The 20,383-nt window shown below is 38.6% G+C and overlaps 1 protein-coding gene across 1 annotated transcript; it reads left to right on the top strand.

The window, feature by feature from the left end:
• The first annotated feature begins 2,314 nt into the window (after positions 1-2,314).
• Positions 2,315-4,098, top strand: LOC131227666 (FCS-Like Zinc finger 17-like). The gene is made up of 2 exons (XM_058223463.1): positions 2,315-2,708; positions 3,605-4,098. Exons 1-2 carry the CDS (start codon positions 2,383-2,385, stop codon positions 3,780-3,782), a joined length of 504 nt encoding a protein of 167 aa, XP_058079446.1. The 5' UTR covers positions 2,315-2,382; the 3' UTR covers positions 3,783-4,098.
• Positions 4,099-20,383: the final 16,285 nt, after the last annotated feature.

Here is a 20,383-nt window from a genome sequence, read left to right as displayed (position 1 = left end):
AAGGGAGTATTTAATTTTGAGGTACCTTGTGTGGCCCACGTCAAATGTGCATCACATGTTAGGCTAAATTTAGGTGGGCCAGCCACAAGGAACGGTTAAGATGAGACACCACTTTCCCACTGTTTGTGGGGCCACCATTTTGTGTAAATGCCATCTAATCCAGTCATCAGATGTGCCCCACCACACCCCACAAAAAGCGGCCATTTCAAAACCGAGGTGGGCCATACAATGTGAATTTATAAGTCTTGAGCATGAGTTTACATTGTTACCTGAGTCGTGGCCTATCTAGCGTGAGGGGCAGAACAAGATGGACGGGGTGGATCTGATGCATACTTGAGGTGGGCCCCATGACATTAAATCAGAATTCCCGAGGGAACTCAATGGTCCCACAATTTGGACCGTTCAGATTGAGTTATATGCATGTGATGTATACAATTTCAGATGCATGCATCTGAACCATCAAACTCCGTCAAAGAATGGAATAGCCCTCCTCATTGTGTTTATCTCTGGTGTACGACAAGGGAGCGGATTGCTTCCTATCCACGCCCGTCTCCAGCTGGGAACGGGCAGGAGCTTTGAGTGGCCACCGTGATGTATGGTTCTTATCCACACCGTCCATCCATTTTTTTTTATCATTTGAGGGTGCAGGACCAAAAATTAGGCATACAAGGATTAAGTGGACCACACCACAGGAAGCATCAGTGATAATGATTCTAGCAGTCGAAACTTTTCTAGGGCCCACCGTGATATTTATTTTCCATCCACCCTATTCATAAAGTTACATACATCTGGATGAAGAGAAATCACAAATATCAGATCCATCCAAAACTTCTATAGCCTCCAAGAAGTTTTCGACGGTAAGAGTTTAACCCCCATTTTGTAGTCCAATTGAACTTGGATCTCCCTCATTGTTGATCTTATGCCCTAAAATAATACAAAAAAAAATGGATGGACGGTGTGGATAAGACACATACATCACGGTGGCCACTCAAAGCTCCTGCTAGAGACGGGCGGTGCATGGTAGGACGCAATCCGCGTCCTACCATAAGTGGGTCCAACTTGATGAATGGTTGATATTTTGTCCACGCCTGCCACGTGTATCCTTTTCATCCAGGAGTTCTCTATGTCGGTTGAGGAATTAAAAATCTGTGGCAACGTATACGTGGCATACATAAATGCGAAGCAGACCGTCAAAATCGTGGGCCCTTGCTGATGGAGCATGGCACGGATACACCGTCCAGGCAATCTTGATGGCCTGATTTCACGCATCCGTTAAAATTGTGGGCCCCTTTCTGATGGAGCTGGAGATACTTGGACAGTCCCATCAACTGATTTGAACTGCCAGCTAAGTCCACTAAACATTTCATGGCCCACCGTGAAAGAATCACATCGATCGGATGATTTTCCCAACAAAAGTATTTCTTCCGAATTATTAAGCAATCCATGATGGTCCCCATAAAATAGACGGATCAAACTTTTGATTGGGCCTATATTTGTCTAAACAATCTCGACTGTCCATTTTAGAGGCTACGGATCAGATTGCTAAGATTGTCGGATCGGTGTGATTCTTGCATAGTAGCCCACAATGTATGGTCTGGACTTAATTGAAAATCCTGATCGGTCTGTTTACCAGGTGGGCCTCACATAACAACATTCTACATTCAAGACACACGTGTGAATAATTCAGTGAGAGGGGCCAGCGTGTTTTGTAGAATAGGATCCATGAACCATGAGAGCCACCATACGAACGCCTAAGATCCCTCACACGTGCGATGCATTTATTGGCCCACGAAATGACATGGTACGTCAAATCTAGCTTTGTTTTAGCCTTGAAACCACGCCACGCCAAAGGCCCCATTGGAAAAAGAGCAGAAAGTTTCAGTCCAACTGGTTGAACCATAAGTTACCATCCATACTGCAGATAACTTCCAACCTTTCATGTATATACAAAATCCAACCTGTCCAATCGGTCTATATAATTTTTATAAATCCAATAATATCAATTCATCAACGTACAGAGTTATATTTTTCTGTGCATGGTTAAACGTTATTTTATCTGGTGTGGAACATATAATAAGCAGATATAAATGATTTTTGTATAGCAATTTTTTCATGATACGAAAAACCTATTCGAATGGTTGGATTTTAAATAAAAATGATAAATTGGAAATTATTTGTTGGTGGATCTCAAATTATGGTCCAACTAGTTGAACTTGAGAGAGAAATTTAAAAGTATTCTCGTAAGAGGCAAAAAGAGTAAAAAAGGAGATAGTTCTTATGTGGTCACGCGTGCTTTTAAATGTCCATCACTCCTTCATTCCAAACCTCATCATCCTCCCTCCCTCTCTCTCTCTCTCTCTATCTCTCTCAGAGCTGTTGGAAATGCTTACAAGGACCAGGAGCTGTTTCAAGCTAGGTGAGGAGAGTGATGAAGAGTACAAAGGAAGATGTAGCACTACTAGAGACATGGAAGACTCGGAGGTGAAGGGATGGAACCCCGGCCCACCATCATCGAACCCGGTGGGGCTAAGAATTCTCATCCAACGGTCTGGAAGAGAGCTGAACGTGCTCAACAAGCCCATGTTGATACAGACCCTGTACATGGATGGAACCCGTTTCTTTCCAACCACCCCAGTTTCCAGTTTCCTAAAGCTATGCCATTTGTGTAAGAGGAAGCTGAGTCCAGACAAAGACGTCTACATGTACAGGTAACCCATATAGTTCCATTTCATGCCTCTGAATTGGAGAAGTGGGGCCCACTTTTCAGTGATCGCTACCATTCATGTGATGGGGACCATGGTGGATATCTCCCCCATTAAATGTTTTGTTGATTGACCTATTGGGCACCCATCAAACGTGGACCCTTGCTTATTGTTTTTCATTTCCGTTGGATGGATAGGATCACTTGATGGACGAGGTATTGAGCATGGCTCATTCCTTGACGGGGACTGACCATATGAATGGCTTGGATTATTAGAACGCTGGCTCCACCGGTTCATTGCCTTGATCATGCATCATGATCTAATAATACCCGTCCACTTATAAATGGTAGATTGGCAAACGATCGATATTTGCCCACCCAACATCAACGTTCCTCTTTTACTTTCACTCTGGAACCAGTCATGACAAAGGCCCACAGGCAAGGTGCCACAACTTGTGCTACCGTACAATCTTTTCTGCCAGCATGCCCCTTCTGCAGAACATCAGCACCATGAAAACAGTACTCCCCACCAGGAAGATCGCTAGGCAGAAATATCAGCTCGGTTGGCTCATCAGGTGAACCACACTGGCGGAATCAATGGACAGCCAATGGTCTAACACAGCATGCTAGTGTGGCCCACCTAGTCAACGGATCAACCCCATTTTTCACAAGTGAAATCTTCACAACAGGGCCTATTATTTTCATGGTACTGATTTCCTACACAAGTGTTATGTTCGTGAGAAACATGGTTGCACATGTGTAATCATAAACTAAGGTGGTCAAAAGATTTTAAAAAATTCCCTACCCATATAATAAAAAGAACATGTTACACACCCTCACATTTTAAAATAATATAATGTTTTTTAATTAATAAAATAATTAAATTTTGTTTAATTAATGCAGGGGTGACCAAGGATTTTGTAGCGTCGAATGTCGCTGCCGGCAAATTTTCTTAGATGAGATGGAAGAGAGAGAGAATTTCATGAAATCAAAGGCCGCGATGCTCCCTCCACGTTGCCGCCGGAGAGGCGATCGAATTCAACCGTCGGATCGCCGCAAGGGAATCCCAGCCATGGCATAAGCCAATATTAACCGTACATCCCTAGATTGGCCAACCAACGATTCGATTTGGATATTAGATTTCGAATCAGACTTTGAGACCACATGAACCATATTGTCGGCGCAGGAAAATTCGACTACGGTTTATACTCTTTTTTAAATCCGATTTTCATGGCATGAAAGATGGATGAGTAAATATAAGTGATGAAGAATTATATGTAACATGAAATATAGGAAATAGATAATTTTATTGTTTTAAAATGTAAGAGATGTTTTCTTTTTTGTGTTGTATCATGGATTAGTTAGCATTAAATGGGAAAATATATAGTTTCTATCAATGTATTTTTTGGTGTGTAGATTTTATTTAATGTTGGTCTGAAAATATCTTTGATTTTTTAGGATGAATGCGACGGTACAGTTGTTACATGGTAGTATCTGGAAAGATCATGGCCAATTATTACGTGGGCCCAGCATGAAAAGTCCTTGGGTACTGATTATGACCAATCAATTCATTAGATCGTCCATTCTCTTATGGTGAAAATGGACGGTTAGAAAATTAGCAATGTGGTAATATTATAAAGTGCATATGTCGACCCACATGAGAATGGACCCAGCTTGGTTATGGGAAAATGACGTGATAGCAGCATGCAATAATGCAGTCCTTATCAAGATGTCGCACGAAAACTGTACACGTGGCACAATGTGATTCATTATTTGGATTGTTGATCAGGTGGGTCCCACCGTCGATAAACCATGATAAGGAAAGTTAACTGATCAGGTGGTGCAAGAGAATACAGGGAAGACTCACATTAAAAGGGAAGGAGATCCACTAGGCATGGCATCAGGTAGGCCAAACTGAGGCTGGTTCAAGGACGGATTTTGAAGGCTAGCCCATTCAAAATACTGGGGAACGGCTTCGGTGGATTCTGACCATGGATTCAACCATGGTGAATGTGCATTACATTCACACTGTCCATCCGTTTTGACAGCTCATTTTAGGGCGTGATCAAAAAAATGAAATAGATCCAAATCTTAGGTGGACCACACCATGGGAAACAATGGTGATTGATTACCTACCATTAAAAACTTCTTGGGACCACCAGAATGTTTATTTGCCATCCAACCAGTTGATGAGGTCACAAAAGACCTGGATGGATGCAGGGACCACACAAATATCAACTTCATCCAAAATTTTTGTGGACCACAGGAAGTGTTTAATGCTCAATCACCACAATTTTGAAATTTGTATGTATTCCATTTTTAGAATCATGACTTAGATGAGCTGTCAAAATTGTTGTACTACGTGAATGTAACCCACATACAAAATATTGGTTTTTGATGTATAGCGAGTCACGGATGATTTCATGGCTAAGATGGACCAGAAAAGGTAAAATGAACGTATCTTATAAAATGGAATGAGTCATCCGACGTGCAATGTATGGTTCTGGGGTTAGACGAGCTACTTTAGCCATCCAACCTGCTAAGCTGGTTTGGCCACGCCGAATTTTTGAGATTCCATCATACCGACGATGTAATTTCCGTTTTATTTTCATTTTTTCTATTTATTGAGTTATGGTTTGATTATAACTCCTCATAGTTGTGTCCAACATGAAATGTATTTAGAATAATTTGGAAAATCACACTATTTTTGGCTAAAAACAGTAATGACTAGTAGGAATCAAGATGGTCTATAAATAATAACTTCATTATTTATAGTAAGTCACAATTTCTAGGAGTTTTATTTTAGTTTAATTCTGAAACTTCTTCCCAGGTTTAGTATCCTTATTTAAAAGATTCTAAACTCGTTTATTTTAATCATTAATCAATTTACAAATTTATAGAAATTATTTATATTTTCTTCTTTTCCCCATGAATTCAAGGTCTCTCCTCAGTATCTTTGTGGAGAGTCCACATAAGCTCCGTGGATTTATAATTACCCCAAAGAAAGTGCTCAACCTCATCAAGTTTATCCCGCGTCACTTTTGCCCCATCTAAACATTGCTTATGGCTAGCCCCAAGGTCCACCGGTCTCACGGGTGAAGATCATCTAATCCATGAGATTTGATGATTTAATAGTCACATTGTTGGTGCGGAAGGCTGAACAAAGACAGTATTACAACACCAAGTGAGTTAGTCAAAAAGGAGTATCCTCCGCCTAAAAATTCTTTAAATTATTTAGATTAATGGTTAGTAATTTGCCAAGTGGTATTCCACCACAGCCTAAAAATCTTTTAGAACCTTTTTAGATACTCCATATCTATCAAAATTATTTACACAAGCTACAGAAATGGGAACTCTAAACTCTCTATACACCACACTATAAAAATAATATAAGACTTTTAAATATCTAAAACTACCATTTACAAGCCTCATACGTATATGCAGAGCTTAAAAAACTAATTCCCTTATTCAAAATCAATGCCATCAATGCCTGTGACATCGAAGGCATTATATAATGACTTTTGTCACATCATGGAGATGTTAGTTTTTCATAAAGCGGGATTATTATGTGATGCTCTCCTCAAAAATCAAGTTGGTCCACTAATTAGGTGGTCCGCACATGTAATATTTATTTATTAATTAAGCATTCATTTTCTCTTGATGTGTCACCCTCCAATTTCTTTTTATAATGTATAAGCGTGGCCCAATGAAGATTTGACACTAATTTACAAGCTTTAATAAGCCTACACGTGTGTATAAGGCAGGTCATGTACACGTCATCACTGGTGTGACAGAATTGATAACAGACATTTTCCAACCTTTCCATGAGAATGATCTGACTGGTAGATTTTATGAGCCAGAAATAAATTTAGTCCATTAAAATTTTTGGGACAGGGATTAAGTGGTGTGGTGATGTGTGGGGGCACTGTGGGGTCCACTGTAATGTATGTGTTTTATAACCACACTGTCCATCCATTTTGCCAGCTCATCATTAAAAAATGAGCTGATTTGAAGCTTTGATCACTGTTGTAAATTATATAGATTAATATATTTTTGTATAATGTGGTAATCGAAAAATTGTAAAATAATCTAAAATCAGGACAGTTTGAAGCACGTTTCAAACGCTGTCCTTTAAGCGTTATTTGCCCCTACTCAAGTGAATTGAGTATGTTGATAGGTTACAGGCAAATTGCTTCTAGAATACGACGAGCCTGGTGTGGGTCTGCGTTCAGCATACACGAAGGCCCACCAAATGGAACTCTTATACACTCTATCTGGTAGAATTACAATGTAGAAAAAAATCCCAAAAGAGAAAGAAAGAGAAGAAATTTCTTTTGATTTAGAACATTGCACTGGTCAGTACTTCAACCATTGGTTCAGATGAACAGTTCTAGACCACACCGTTGATCTGTTCTTTTAGCAAAGGTTCAACCCTTGCTGTCTTGCTGGAACCACTAGAGTATTGGAGAGAAGTAGTGAGCTGTGTCTCAATTCGTATGGGTCTACTGGATTGGGTTGAGAGATGGTTTGGAAACCCATCCAGACCCTTCTTTTATAGCTTATGATGGCTGGGGGTTATAGTTCAGGAAATTAAATCCCATGACCTTTTCTAGTTGTTGGAGAAAACTAGCTGTTTTCTGACTGTTGTGTATGGGCCATTAAGCTGTTGCATGTTGACTGTTGTGAGACAGCAGCTAGCCGTTTCTAGCTGTTGGGCTAGCCATGCAGCAGTTACAGCTGGACCCTGCACTAACTGCACAACTGTTATAGATCTGCTATAACAACTCTATTTTTCAGCCCTCTATATATTCTGGAGGACTCTCATTCAGTCCTCTAGTCTCCCCTTCATCCAGCCATCCGCCTTAGTCGCACACGTCTCGTTCTGGTTCGCTTAAGGTCGCGAAGGAGCGACACGATGCGGACGTTCGAAGTGAAAAGTGCGTCACTACAGCTATACTACCTCACATGCCCACGCCCTTGCACTGAGCCCGAGACCGAGACCAAGACCGAGCCCGAGCGCTAGCGCGCGAGCAAGTGTTCCAGTGCTACGCACTAGAACAAGCAAGGTCCATAGTCCTTGGACTAGGTGAGTAAATATTATAATACTCCACTGTTTTCATTTAAACCATTTTTTCTTCTCTTCCCTTTCCCATGTGGGACTATTCCTAAAAACTCATAAAACGGTGTTTTTTCAAAAATAACTTTTTTATATATCATATATTATTTTTTATTATTAAAATATATTTTATAAAAATTAATATTTTTGCAACAATTCCCCACTTGATTTTTTATAACATATATTTTCTCGGTTAAACAATTCTGCCAGAATAATTAGCTTATATGCATAAAGAAAGATACCTTTCGATTTTAATCTTTCCTTAGTATAAGTATCTCAAAACTCTGTCGAAATGACTGGTAGCCGTAGCGTTGAACCAGTTATTCCTAGATAACAGAGTCAGAGAAATCACACACATATTCGTTATGTGTTTGTTAGAGTCCCCACAATCTTGCTTAGCACATTTAATGGCCATGTGCTTATCCTAATTTGTGAACGATCTTGAGAGAAAAACTCCTAACTCTCATAAGAGACGGCACCATCTCTATGTTCATATAGGTGAAATCCTTCCAGTGTCTCCGTTACTATAAGACACTTATCCTTATAGACTGGATTTCATTAAGAGTTCTAAGATTCAACCCTCTTTCGTAACGCTCAACACTTATCTATTATGGATGAGGTTATATTATTTAGTGCTAAAAACTTTCCACATATCAGTGACTTGTTTTTACCCATTAAACCCCCAAATTAGAGATTTTCTGACTTTAGGTTGGGTTACCATCACTGGTGAAACTTTGGTTGAAGAGTTTCAACCCCATCCCTCTAGATGTAGCCTTTACTACCTCTCTCGATAGAGGTTTAGTGAAAAGATCTGCCAGGTTGTTGCTTGATTTCACATAGGAAATAATAATGATTCCATCTCGAATCAATTGTCTGACATAATCATGTCGAAGACTAATATGTCTAGACCCACCATTATAAGTGCCGCTATAGGCTCTAGCTAATGTGGCTTCACTATCACAATGTAGTGACACAGCTGATATGGGCTTTACACAAAAAGAGATTTCTAATAGAAGATCCCTTAACCACTCACTCTCTTTGCCTGTTGCAGTCAGGGCTATGAATTCAGACTCCATAGTCGAGTGCGTTATGTAAGTCTATTTCTTGGATCCCCAAGATACAGTTGTACCTCCTATGGTGAATATCCACCCTGTAGTAGACTTGTTGTCCCTTGCACTCGATATCTAGTTCGCATCGGTATATCCTTCCAATACGGTAGGAAACTCTGAATAAAATAGTCCTAAGTCTTTGGTTGCTTTTAAGTAACCAAGGACTCTACTGATTGCATTCCAGTGTTCAGTACTGGGGTTACTGGTAAACCTACTAAGTTTACTTACAGCATATGCGATATCAGGTCTAGTGCATTGCATAACATACATAAGACTCCCTATCGCACTCGCATATTCTAATTGTGCAACTGTTCTTCCAGTATTTTCTTTTAGCTTGATACTTGGATCAAATAGGGTCATTGTTTCTTTTATACTTAGATGGTTAAACTTGTTTAGTATCTTTTCAATATAATAAGATTGATACAAAGCATAACCCCCACAATGTTTTTTAACTTTGATACGTATGATGGTATCAACTTGTCCAAGATCCTTCATTTTGAATATGGAAGATAAAAACCTCTTTGTTTCAGTCAAACCTTCCATTTTATTACATATTATTAACATGTCATCAACATACAGACAAATAATAACGATATAACTATCATCTACTTTTAAATATATGCATTTGTCAGCTACATTATGCATGAAATCATGAGAAAGTATTTTGGAATCAAACTTCTCATACCCTTGATTTGGTGCTTGTTTTAATCCATACAAAGATTTGATTAATTTACATACTTTGTTTTCATTTCCTGGTAGAACGAAACCTTCAGGTTGTTCCATGTATACCTCCTCATTGAGGTCACCATTCAGGAATGCGATCTTTACATCCATTTGGTGGATGTGAAGATGATGTATGGAAGCTAGTGCAAATAATATCCTAATGGATGTTATCCTAGCTACAGGTGAGTATGTGTCAAAGTAATCTATCCCTTCTTTTTGTCTAAAACTCTTAACTACTAGTCGATCTTTAAAGGTTTGGATAGTCCCATCAATGTGATATTTCTTCTTAAATACCCACTTACAACCAATGGGTCTAGAACCTGGAAGTAAGTTTACTAGTTCTCATGTTTGGTTTGACAGTATGGATTTCACTTCATCGTTTATAACTTCTTTCCAGAAAGCTAAGTCTCTAGAGGATACAACATCTTTATATGTTTTAGGATCATCTTCTCTAGTCATCACTATAGGTATTTTTCTCATAATATTTTCTCTATCTCCTTTTACAAGATGGAAAAAAACGCGTTGTGAGTGTATGTAGTCATCTCCTAGACTCTTCTCTATTCTTGTCCTTTGACTCCTACGAGGTTCAACGGGAGCTTCCACTATCTGTGGAGCTGTACTATATGATTCTCTATTAGGAGTTTGGATTTCATTATCCTTTGACTCCAAGGATAGTGAGTTCTCAAAGAACTCGACATCTCTTGATTCTATTATTGTATTAGACTCTATGTCTAGAAGTCTATAAGTTTTACTATTTTGTGCATACCCTACGAAGGCGCACTTAATAGCTCTTAGTCCTAACTTAGTTCTTTTTGGATCAGGGGTTCTGCAATACGCAAAACACCCTCACGCTTTTAGATATCCTAGGTTAGGTTTTCTACCTCTCCATGTTTCATATGGAGATATTTTATATTTTTTAGATGAAATTCTGTTTATTATATGGCATGCTGCAAGCAGTGCCTCTCCCCGTAGACTTAGTGGCAACTTTGCTCTTATCAGCATTGAGTTGACCATTTCTACTATTGTTATATTTTTTCTTTCAGCTATTCTGTTTTGTTGAGGTGTGTATAGCGTTGTACATTGATGTATCAGTTCATGTTCTTCACAGAAGTTATCGAATTCATTGGAGAAGTATTCTCCTCCTCTATCACTACGGAGAACTTTTATTTTCTTATTTAGTTGATTCTCTACTTCTGCTTTATATATTTTAAACATGTTTAATGCTTCATCTTTGTTCTTTAACAGATAAACATACACATACCTAGAGCAATCATTTATAAAGGTTATGAAGTACCATTTACCTCCATGAGTAAGAATGTCGTTTAACTCACAGATATCACTGTGCATAAGATCCAATACTTGAGACGATCTTTCAACACTTGGAAAAGGTTTCTTCATCATTTTAGATCTTATGTACACTTCACATTTATCGGTTTCATTATCTATGTATGAAATTAAACCATTCTTAGTCATGAACTTCAAGGTACTATACCATATATGGGCTAGCCTATCATGCCATAATCTAACAGATTCAACCATATACACAGAAGTTCTACTTTCATTCAGAGAAAACTTAACCACCCCATTACATGCATATCCCTTTCCAACAAATTTCTCATTCTTAGACAGAATCAGTTTACCTGACTCGTACACCACCCGTATGCCTGATTTTTCCAGAAGATCCCCAGAAACTAAGTTTCGCCTCATGTCTGGGACGTGCAGTACATTAGTCAGAATCACTTTCTTTCCAGAGGTGAATATCAGTTCGACAGTTCTTTTGCCGATGACCTTCGATCGGACTTCATTACCCATTTGGACTTCTTGACCATCGGTCAATTCCTCATAGGTTTTGAAGGCTGATTTGTCGTAGCACACATGTACAGTAGCGGCAGTATCATACCACCACCCTGGAACTTTGCCTTGGATGGTATTCACCTCAGTGATCATAGCTACGATATCGCCTTCTTCTACTGCACTTGCCTCTTTTTTAGATTTGCGATATTGGCATGCTCGAGCATAGTGCCTGATTTTCCCACAGACATGGCATGAGCCTTTAAACTTTCTGTTCTTCTTTTGGGTGTTTTTCTTGAATTTTTCTTTCTTGGGTTTAAGGGAATCGTCCTTCTCGGGATGTTTGTTATTAGTATTCTCTACCGCATGTACCTTGGACGAGGCATTCCCGTTATCATTCTTTTTATCGCGGTTACGGGATTCTTCCTCAATTCTGAGGTGTTTCTGGATTTGTTCCAGTGTGTAGTCCTTAGTTTTATGCAGTAACTCCTTTCTATAGTTTTTTCACATCGGTGGCAATTTGGCGATTATAGCCCCGACTTAGAATGATTCAAGAAGATCGATTTTTATCGCTTTGATTTTGTTTACTATTAGTTGCAGTTCTTGGATTTGAGGCAGCAGCGGTTTATTATTTGCCATGCTGAAGTAAAAATACCTGGCGATGAGAAACTTGTTGGTATCTTCTTCTTCAGCCTTGTATCTGAATTTCAGAGCGGCCCAGATCTCCTTTGCTGATGACGTCTGTTGGTACAGATCGTACAAGCGATCGGAGAGATCGTTCAGAATGTGTCCTCGACACAAGAGTTCATCTTTGGCTCGTTTGGTGCGGGCAGCCACCTGTTCAGGTGTGTCTTTGTCGAATGCTTCAGGTAGCGCTTGCAGATTTGGATCTAATATGTAATAGATTTTCAGCGCCGTCAGGAGAAATTTCAGCTTGTCTTGCTATCTTGTAAAATTGGTTCCATCGAACCGATCAAAACGTATCAAGTCCTGATTCATCAACTTGATGGATGAAACACTGTCGGCTTCCATTACAAAATAACGCTTTAAGATTGTTGTAAATTATATAGATTGATATATTTCTGTATAATGTGGAAATCGAAAAATTGTAAAATAATCTAAAATCAGGACAGTTTGAAGCACGTTTCAAACGCTGTCCTTAAAGCGTTATTTGCCCCTACTTAAGTGAATTGAGTATGCTGATAGGTTACAGGTAAACCGCTTCTAGGATACGACGAGCCTAGTGTGGGTCTGCGTTCAACAAACACGAAGGCCCACCAAATGGAACTCTTATACACTCTATCTGGCAGAATTACAATATAAAACAAAATCCCAAAAGAGAAAAAAAGAGAAGAAATTTCTTTTGATTTAGAACACTGCACTAGTCAGTACTTCAGCCACTGGTTCAAATGAACCGTTCTAAACCACACCATTGGTCTGTTCTTCTAGCAAAGGTTCAACTCTTGCTGTCTTGCTGGAACCACTGGAGTATTGGAGAGAAGTAGTGAGTTGTGTCTCAATTCATATGGGTCTACTGGAGTGGGTTGAGAAATGGTTTGGAAACCCATACAGACCCTCCTTTTATAGGCTATGATGGCTGGGGGTTATGGTCCAGGGAATTAAATCTCATGACCGTTTTCTAGCTGTTGGAGAAAACTAGCCGTTTTCTGACTGTTGTGCATGGGCCATTAAGCTGCCGCATGCTGACTGTTGTGAGACAACAGCTAGCCATTTTCTAGCTGTTGTGCTAGTCATGTAGCAGTTACAGCTAGACCCTGTACTAACTGCATAGCTGTTACAGATCTACTGTAACAACTCTATTTTCCAGCCCTCTATATTATTCTTTGGTCAGGGCATCTACATAGTGGGACGCCGCTAATGGTTGGATTGGATCGTGTAGCTACGAGCCAAGCCCTAGAACACTTGTGTCCTATTAATCCCTGGGTTCTCTAGTTAAATAGGAACCTACGGCCCCTAGGCCAATCTGAGCCTGACTGCCCATGGGCTAGGAGTGAGACCAGACCCAACCCAACCCGTGAGCTGATGAAGGCTGTTCATGGGCTATGCCCAATAGCTAAATACTCAATCCCCCGATACAAAATAAGTTGGGCCGGGCTTTATCGGAGAACTTTAGACCAGCCAGCCCAAGTCGGATGCAACTCGTCAGAGTCCATTTGGACTTGGTCAGATCCAATCTAGTTTGACAACAAGAGACTGGGTCGCCCCGGCTTAGGCGAGTTACAACTCTAACTCAAGACCCGATGAGTTGGCCCGTGTCGCTGTGTTCTAACTCAATGGGGCTAGGTCCAACTGACATTCCTCGGGAGTCTCCGCCCAAGTACGGTTCAAACCCAGGCCTAATAGTCCAACCACCATATTTCTGGGTCAGGGTGTCAAGAGGCTGGGCACACCCAATGGGTACCCAAGCCTATACTGACACCTACTAGGTACAGATACAGCTTAACAGGTGTGGGTGTGGGCTTGGGTATTGTTTCTTTTAGCCTAATTAATAAAGCCTGCCTGGTGTGAGTATACCCTGACCTATACCAGAATCCCATTGGAACTTACTTTATATAAAATAATAAATAAATAAACTAATATATATTCCATGTATTAAAATAGTGGACAGTCTAGACAACTATCTACCTTGTGGCACACCTGAGAGTGTAAAATTGCTTGTGTTATTGAAAAGGCCAAGCTATATGTCCTAGAGGGGGGGTGAATAGGACAATGCCAAATAAAAACTTATAACAGCGGAATAATGAAGAAAATGATAGCCAAATTAAATAACAATGCAGGAAAGAAAAACAACCTCAAAATTCAGATCTTGAGAGGTTGATACAAACGTTGTTCTAAGGACAACCTTACACCAAAAACCAGAGTTTATGGTAGGACAACCTTATTTCTAAAAAGATCTTTGTATCAAGTCTCAAATCGAAGAGGAATACAAAAATAAATATAAACTGAATTGAAATAACTTGTAATTAAAGATGTATTGTTCTAGGGACAGCCATACACCATAAAAATGGCAGGGCAACCTTGCTGGAACAACTTTCAAATGAAATTGAAAATCAAGCTTAAAAAGGAATTGTAGAAAATAAATTCTAAGCTATTACAACATTCTCACAAAGCTTGAAATAATTACAACATTCACCACCATACATACATCCCACAAAAATTAATTAAAAGATTAAAAGAATAAATCAATCAACCACAACTCAAGGGATTATAGTGGTTCGCCTGTGTGTTCACCAACTGTTATACAACAGCCACACAAAATGCTACTCCACTCCTAATATCCTCACACAGGGGATATTAGCGTTCACTAAAAATAGGTTTTCCCAGGTTCACCCAAAACCTTTACAATTGTGTCTTTGTATGTGGGCTTACACAATTAAAAAAACCCCACTTCTGAGTTTTCCTGGCTTTCCTCAGATAACCAAAATAATAAGATTTTTCTGGCAAATCTTGAAAGAAACTAAAATAATAGAAAGGAATTTACAATATGTAAAATACCTGAAAATCTCCTTCGTTGTAGCAGCCCGGTAGAACCAAATCAAAGTAGATGATTGAATGTCCAAGTTCAATGTCCAGTACTCGATTACAATGGTTCTAATTCTAATAGATTTTAAATTAAACCAAATAGGGCTTGCCTTAATTGATTTTGATTCCAAAGAAAGGGAATAATAATTCCTCTTTATCAAATCAGATTGGAATATAAGAAACAAAATCAATTAAAATAAAGCTAAGGAAAGAGAATATTAAATAAGCACACTTAGCTTAGATGGAGCACAAAATTATCTCTCAGAAGTTCGACGAAGATTGGCTTGAATACTTTAATTAAATCGATAATTTCTTCTGAGATTCGTGCACTATTTATAGGTGAGAAGATCGGGTCTTCGACTGGTCTAAAGTGCTCTTCGACTAGTCGAAGCAACAACAGATATTTGAAAAATTCGGCTGGATATGCTCTGACCGTTCTACGACTGGTCGAAGCTTTCCTACGACTAGTCGTAGGTCACCTACGACTGGTCGTAGGTTTCCTTCGACTGGTCGTAGGTCCTGTAAACCATCGCTGGACTTCGAGTCGAAGGTTATACGACTGGTCGAAGATCAGTCGACACTGTTCCTACGACTGGTCGAACAGATTCTAGAACTAGTCGAAGGCTAACAGATTTTATCCGGAATTTGTAACAAACTCACGACTGGTCGAGGAATTTCTTAGACTGGTCGAAGCAAGTCTAGGACTAGTCGAAGAAGGCCTAGGACTAGTTGAAGAACAGACCAATCACATGTAAAATAACATTCGACTTATGTATCCGAAATGACCTACTTCTAAGGTCAACCTATGGTCAATCAAACCTCAATCATGAAGTATGGACATTGAAGCATTAGGAACAAGTGACCTTAAAGTATCAGTCTTGAAGTCTTGATGTAGATCAATCTTGAAATCTTCATGTAGCTCAATCTTGAAAGTGGCTTGAGTTTCAGCTTGAGTCTTGAGTTCAGCTTGAGTCTTGCCTTGTGAGCAGTTCTTTCATTCAAGATCTTGAGTCTTGTACTTGAGAGCTTTGCTTGTTGTGAGCTTAGCTTGTTCATGAATGTTGATCCTTGAGAGAGCTTCACTTAAGCAAGTTATGTATAACATAACAGTGATTTTGTCATCACAAATTTGACAATAGACAGGGATATAAACTATAGCACTTACAATCTCCCCCTTTGTCAAATTAGTGACAAAACACATTATCAATATAAACAAGAGTAAAACAACTGGTTAATACCTGTAAATCAATATTCAACATTCAACCAGTTTCAACCAGTTTCATTCAACAAGATCAAACATATACTCCCTTTAACTCCCCACTCTCCCTGAGTAACATAACCAATGCTACCCCTCTCATAATCATAGTAAGAACAAACCATTCTCCCCCTTTTTATCACAATATGACAAAGGAGAACTAAATAAAGGAGTTCATGAGAGTAAACATGAGGAGAGAATAGAGTATAGCAAAAGAGTCATAGAGATACTCAAGATAACATCACATATATCTAGCATAAATATTACATCAAGAACAAATATCCAGCTTAAAATCCAACTCAAACTCAAGCAAACAAGTGCTAAGTAATAAAGTTATTACAGACCAGAAGTTTCATAAAAACTAGTCAGAACTAGAACTTGAAGATGGAGCAGGAATAGAAGGATTAAGTTGGTGCATGCCTTTGTTCAAGCGCCTAAGATATTTGCGCATGTATTTGAATTGCAAATCATGAGCAACAGACATGTTTTCCAACTTAACATTTATATTCTCAACTTTACCTTCTAATGCACTCAACGTGCATCAACATCAGATGGTATAAAATCTGGATCATTAGCTGAGTCAGAATCCAGTTCCTAAAAAATGTCATCCATATTAATGTCAACACCAGCTTCTTCAGGACCACCACCACCACCACCACCTTGTTCAGGAAGCAGATCCAACTTCATCTTATTAATATTAATATCGTTGAAGATCAGATGATGGATTGGTGCTTCATCAACAGGCATATCGACTAACATATGAGTAGCCAATACAGTCATAAAATATGCAAAAGGAATGTCACTATGACCAGGATGGAGTCGAAACTGAAGAATGAAATGACAGATTAAGGATGACAAACAAATCTGAGTACCATTAGAAATAGCATGGATAACACGAACCATAAATGAAGTCAGGTCAGATTTATTACCCGAACGAGGATACAGATTAGACACAAAGATTCTGTGGAGAATTCTGTATTTGGGTAACAAATACCTTGGGGGGAGCGCATTCCCTTTTTGAGTCCATTGAACATCCATATTGCACAAGTCTTTAGTTAGCGTACGTTTTTCAGCCATTGAGGGTTTATTAGTTAAGTTATGAATTGGAATACCCTCACCATTCACAGGAATTTTCATAAGAGCTGAAATTAAATGACGATCAACGTCAAAAGGCCCTTCTCTAGTAGAAATTTGAAAAGTTAAATTATCCTGTGAAAATGCACTAATACATATAAACATGGATTGGGCAATGGACCGGTATGCAGGCCCACCCCAATGCAATAAGTTAGTCCAACCTATAGCTTCAAGCATAGGAAGGATGTCAAATGGAGCAATGTGATTGACATCAACAGGATGTTCAACGATAACATTACGTGATCTAATGTCCCTAACATATGATGGATCATCATTAGGAACAAGAAGATGACGCTTAGAGATAGCGGTCGATCTGGAGGAAGAAGAAGGACCACGTGAAGTAGTTTTTCTACCTCTAGAAGCCATTTGCAACAAGGATTTAAAGGAATAAAGAAGTTGCAAAGGATTGAGAAGTGGGTTTACTCAAAACAGATTTTTCACAACCCAAACCCCAAATCTCAATGATTTTCAAAATAGAAAGCTTCAAGAGAGAAAAGGAAGCAATCTTGACACAAATATGCAAGAAAAACGGATTTGGAACACTAACCTTGAAGAACTTGAAGGATGGGTACGACGAGTCGAAGTTCGGCTCCAAGGAAAAGAAAGAAGAAATGAGGAAGAAAGAGAAAAATTCCCAATTTGAAGTGAAACCCGTGTTCCACGACTGGTCGTGGGTATCTACGACCGGTCGTAGTACGACTGGTCGTGTATACTCACGACTGGTCGTATAAACCTCAAAAATTCAATTTACTTGCAAATTTTACAAAAATTGAAATACAATCTAGCAAATATATACAATATTATTCAAGAAGGCATAAATTATCAATTTAAAATGCACATGCCAAGATCAAATTTCATCTTTTTGAACCTGCTTTTATCAAGAGGTTTTGTGAAAATATCAGCACGTTTATCTTCAGTAGGAATATATTCTAGAGATATAACTTTTTCTTCTACTAATTCCCTTATATAATGAAATCTAATGTCAATATGCTTAGTACGAGAATGCTGAATAGGATTTTTTGAAATATTTATCGCACCGAAATTATCACAATATAATAACATAGAATCTTGTTTAATTCCATAATCACTTAGCATTCGTTACATCCAAACAAGCTGTGTACATGCATTACCAGCTGCAATATACTCAGCTTCAGCTGTTGAAAGTGATATAGAATTTTGTTTCTTACTAAACCAGGAAACTAAACAATTTCCAATAAAAAAAACAACCACCACTAGTTGATTTTCTATCATCTAAATTACCAGCCCAGTCAGCATCCGAGTACCCAGCTAATTGAACATTGGTTTCATGAGGATACCAGAGACCAAGATTTACAGTACTTGCGACATATCTAATAATTCGCTTGACAGCAATCAAGTGAGATTCTTTTAGATCAGATTGATATCTTGCGCAAATACCAACACTTAGAGAAATATCAGGTCTGCTAGCAGTCAAATATAACAAACTATCAATCATACTCCGATAAAGTTTTGAGTCAATATTTTTACCATTAGAGTCTTTTGATAGTTTCAGGGCAGTACTCATAGGAGTATCGAAATTTTTACCATTCTCAAATCCAAATCTTTTGATTAGATTTAAGGCATACTTAGATTGAGAAATGAATATTCCTTCAGGTTGTTGCTTTACTTGCAATCCAAGGAAATAAGTCAATTCCCCAACCATGCTCATTTCGAACTGTGATTTCATCAAATCTGCAAACTCAGTAGTCAAGTTAGTACAAGTTGATCCATAAATGATATCATCAACATAAATCTGTACCATTAGGATATGATCATTATGTTTTTTAACAAATAGAGTTTTATCGACAGATCCCATTTGAAAATTATGACTTAAAAGAAATTTTGTTAGTTTCTCATACCATGCCCTAGGTGCTTGTTTTAATCCATAAAAAGCCTTTTTAAGCCGATATACATGATCAATATTTTTGGAATCTTCAAATCCCATTGGCTGTTCAACATAGACTTCTTCATGTAAATCGCCATTTAGAAAAGCACTTTTCACATCCATCTGATAGATCTTTATCTTTCTAAAACATGCAATGGATATAAATAGTCTGATAGATTCAAGACGTGCTACTGGTGCAAAGGTTTCATCGAAATCAATCCCTTCAATTTGAGTATAACCTTGTATCACCAGTCTAGCCTTGTTTCTAATTATATTTCCACATTCGTCAGACTTATTTTTGAAAATCCATTTTGTTCCAATGATGTGTTTATCTTTAGGTCTTGGTACGAGATACCAAACATCATTTCTTACAAATTGGTTGAGTTCATCTTGCATCGCAACAATCCAGTTCTCATCAGCCAGAGCTTCTTTTACGTTAGATGGTTCAATTTGGGATGTAAAACATACATAATTACATATATCCTTAAGTTGTCTACGGGTGCGAACACCGGTGAGAGGGTTTCCAAGAATTTGTGTGGTTAGATGATCTTTAACAGTCCTCAACTTAGAATCAGTCTGATTCGATGAAGTATCGGGTTTATCAATGATTAGTACTTCATCATTATCTGAATTAGAAATTGGTGTGTTTAAGTGATCATCAATGACAACATTAATGGATTCTTGAATCACACCAGTCCTTTTGTTCAGAACTCTATAAGCTCGACTGTTTAAGGAATATCCTAGAAAAATACCTTCATCACTCTTCGTATCGAACTTTCCTAAATTTTCACGATCACGTAAAATATAGCACTTGCTGCCAAAAACTCGAAAGTATTTAACAGTAGGCTTTTTATTGAACCACAATTCGTAAGCCGTTTTATTATTATCTTTTCTAGTGTAGACTCGGTTAATAATATAGCAAGCTGTGTTGACTGCTTCAGCCCAAAGATTTTTAGAGAGCTTCATGCTATTCAACATGACGTTAGCCATTTCTTGAAGCACCCTATTCTTTCTTTCTACAATTCCATTCTGTTGTGGAGTTTTGGGAGCAGAGAATTCATGTAATATTCCTTGGTCAGTACAGAACTTCTCAAAATTGCTATTCTCA

The sequence above is a fragment of the Magnolia sinica genome, chromosome 15, assembly GCF_029962835.1.
Source record: "Magnolia sinica isolate HGM2019 chromosome 15, MsV1, whole genome shotgun sequence".
Classification (NCBI taxonomy): Eukaryota; Viridiplantae; Streptophyta; class Magnoliopsida; order Magnoliales; family Magnoliaceae; genus Magnolia; species Magnolia sinica.
Note: the sequence above shows the minus strand (reverse complement) of the source record. Positions and strands in the feature narration are given on the sequence as shown.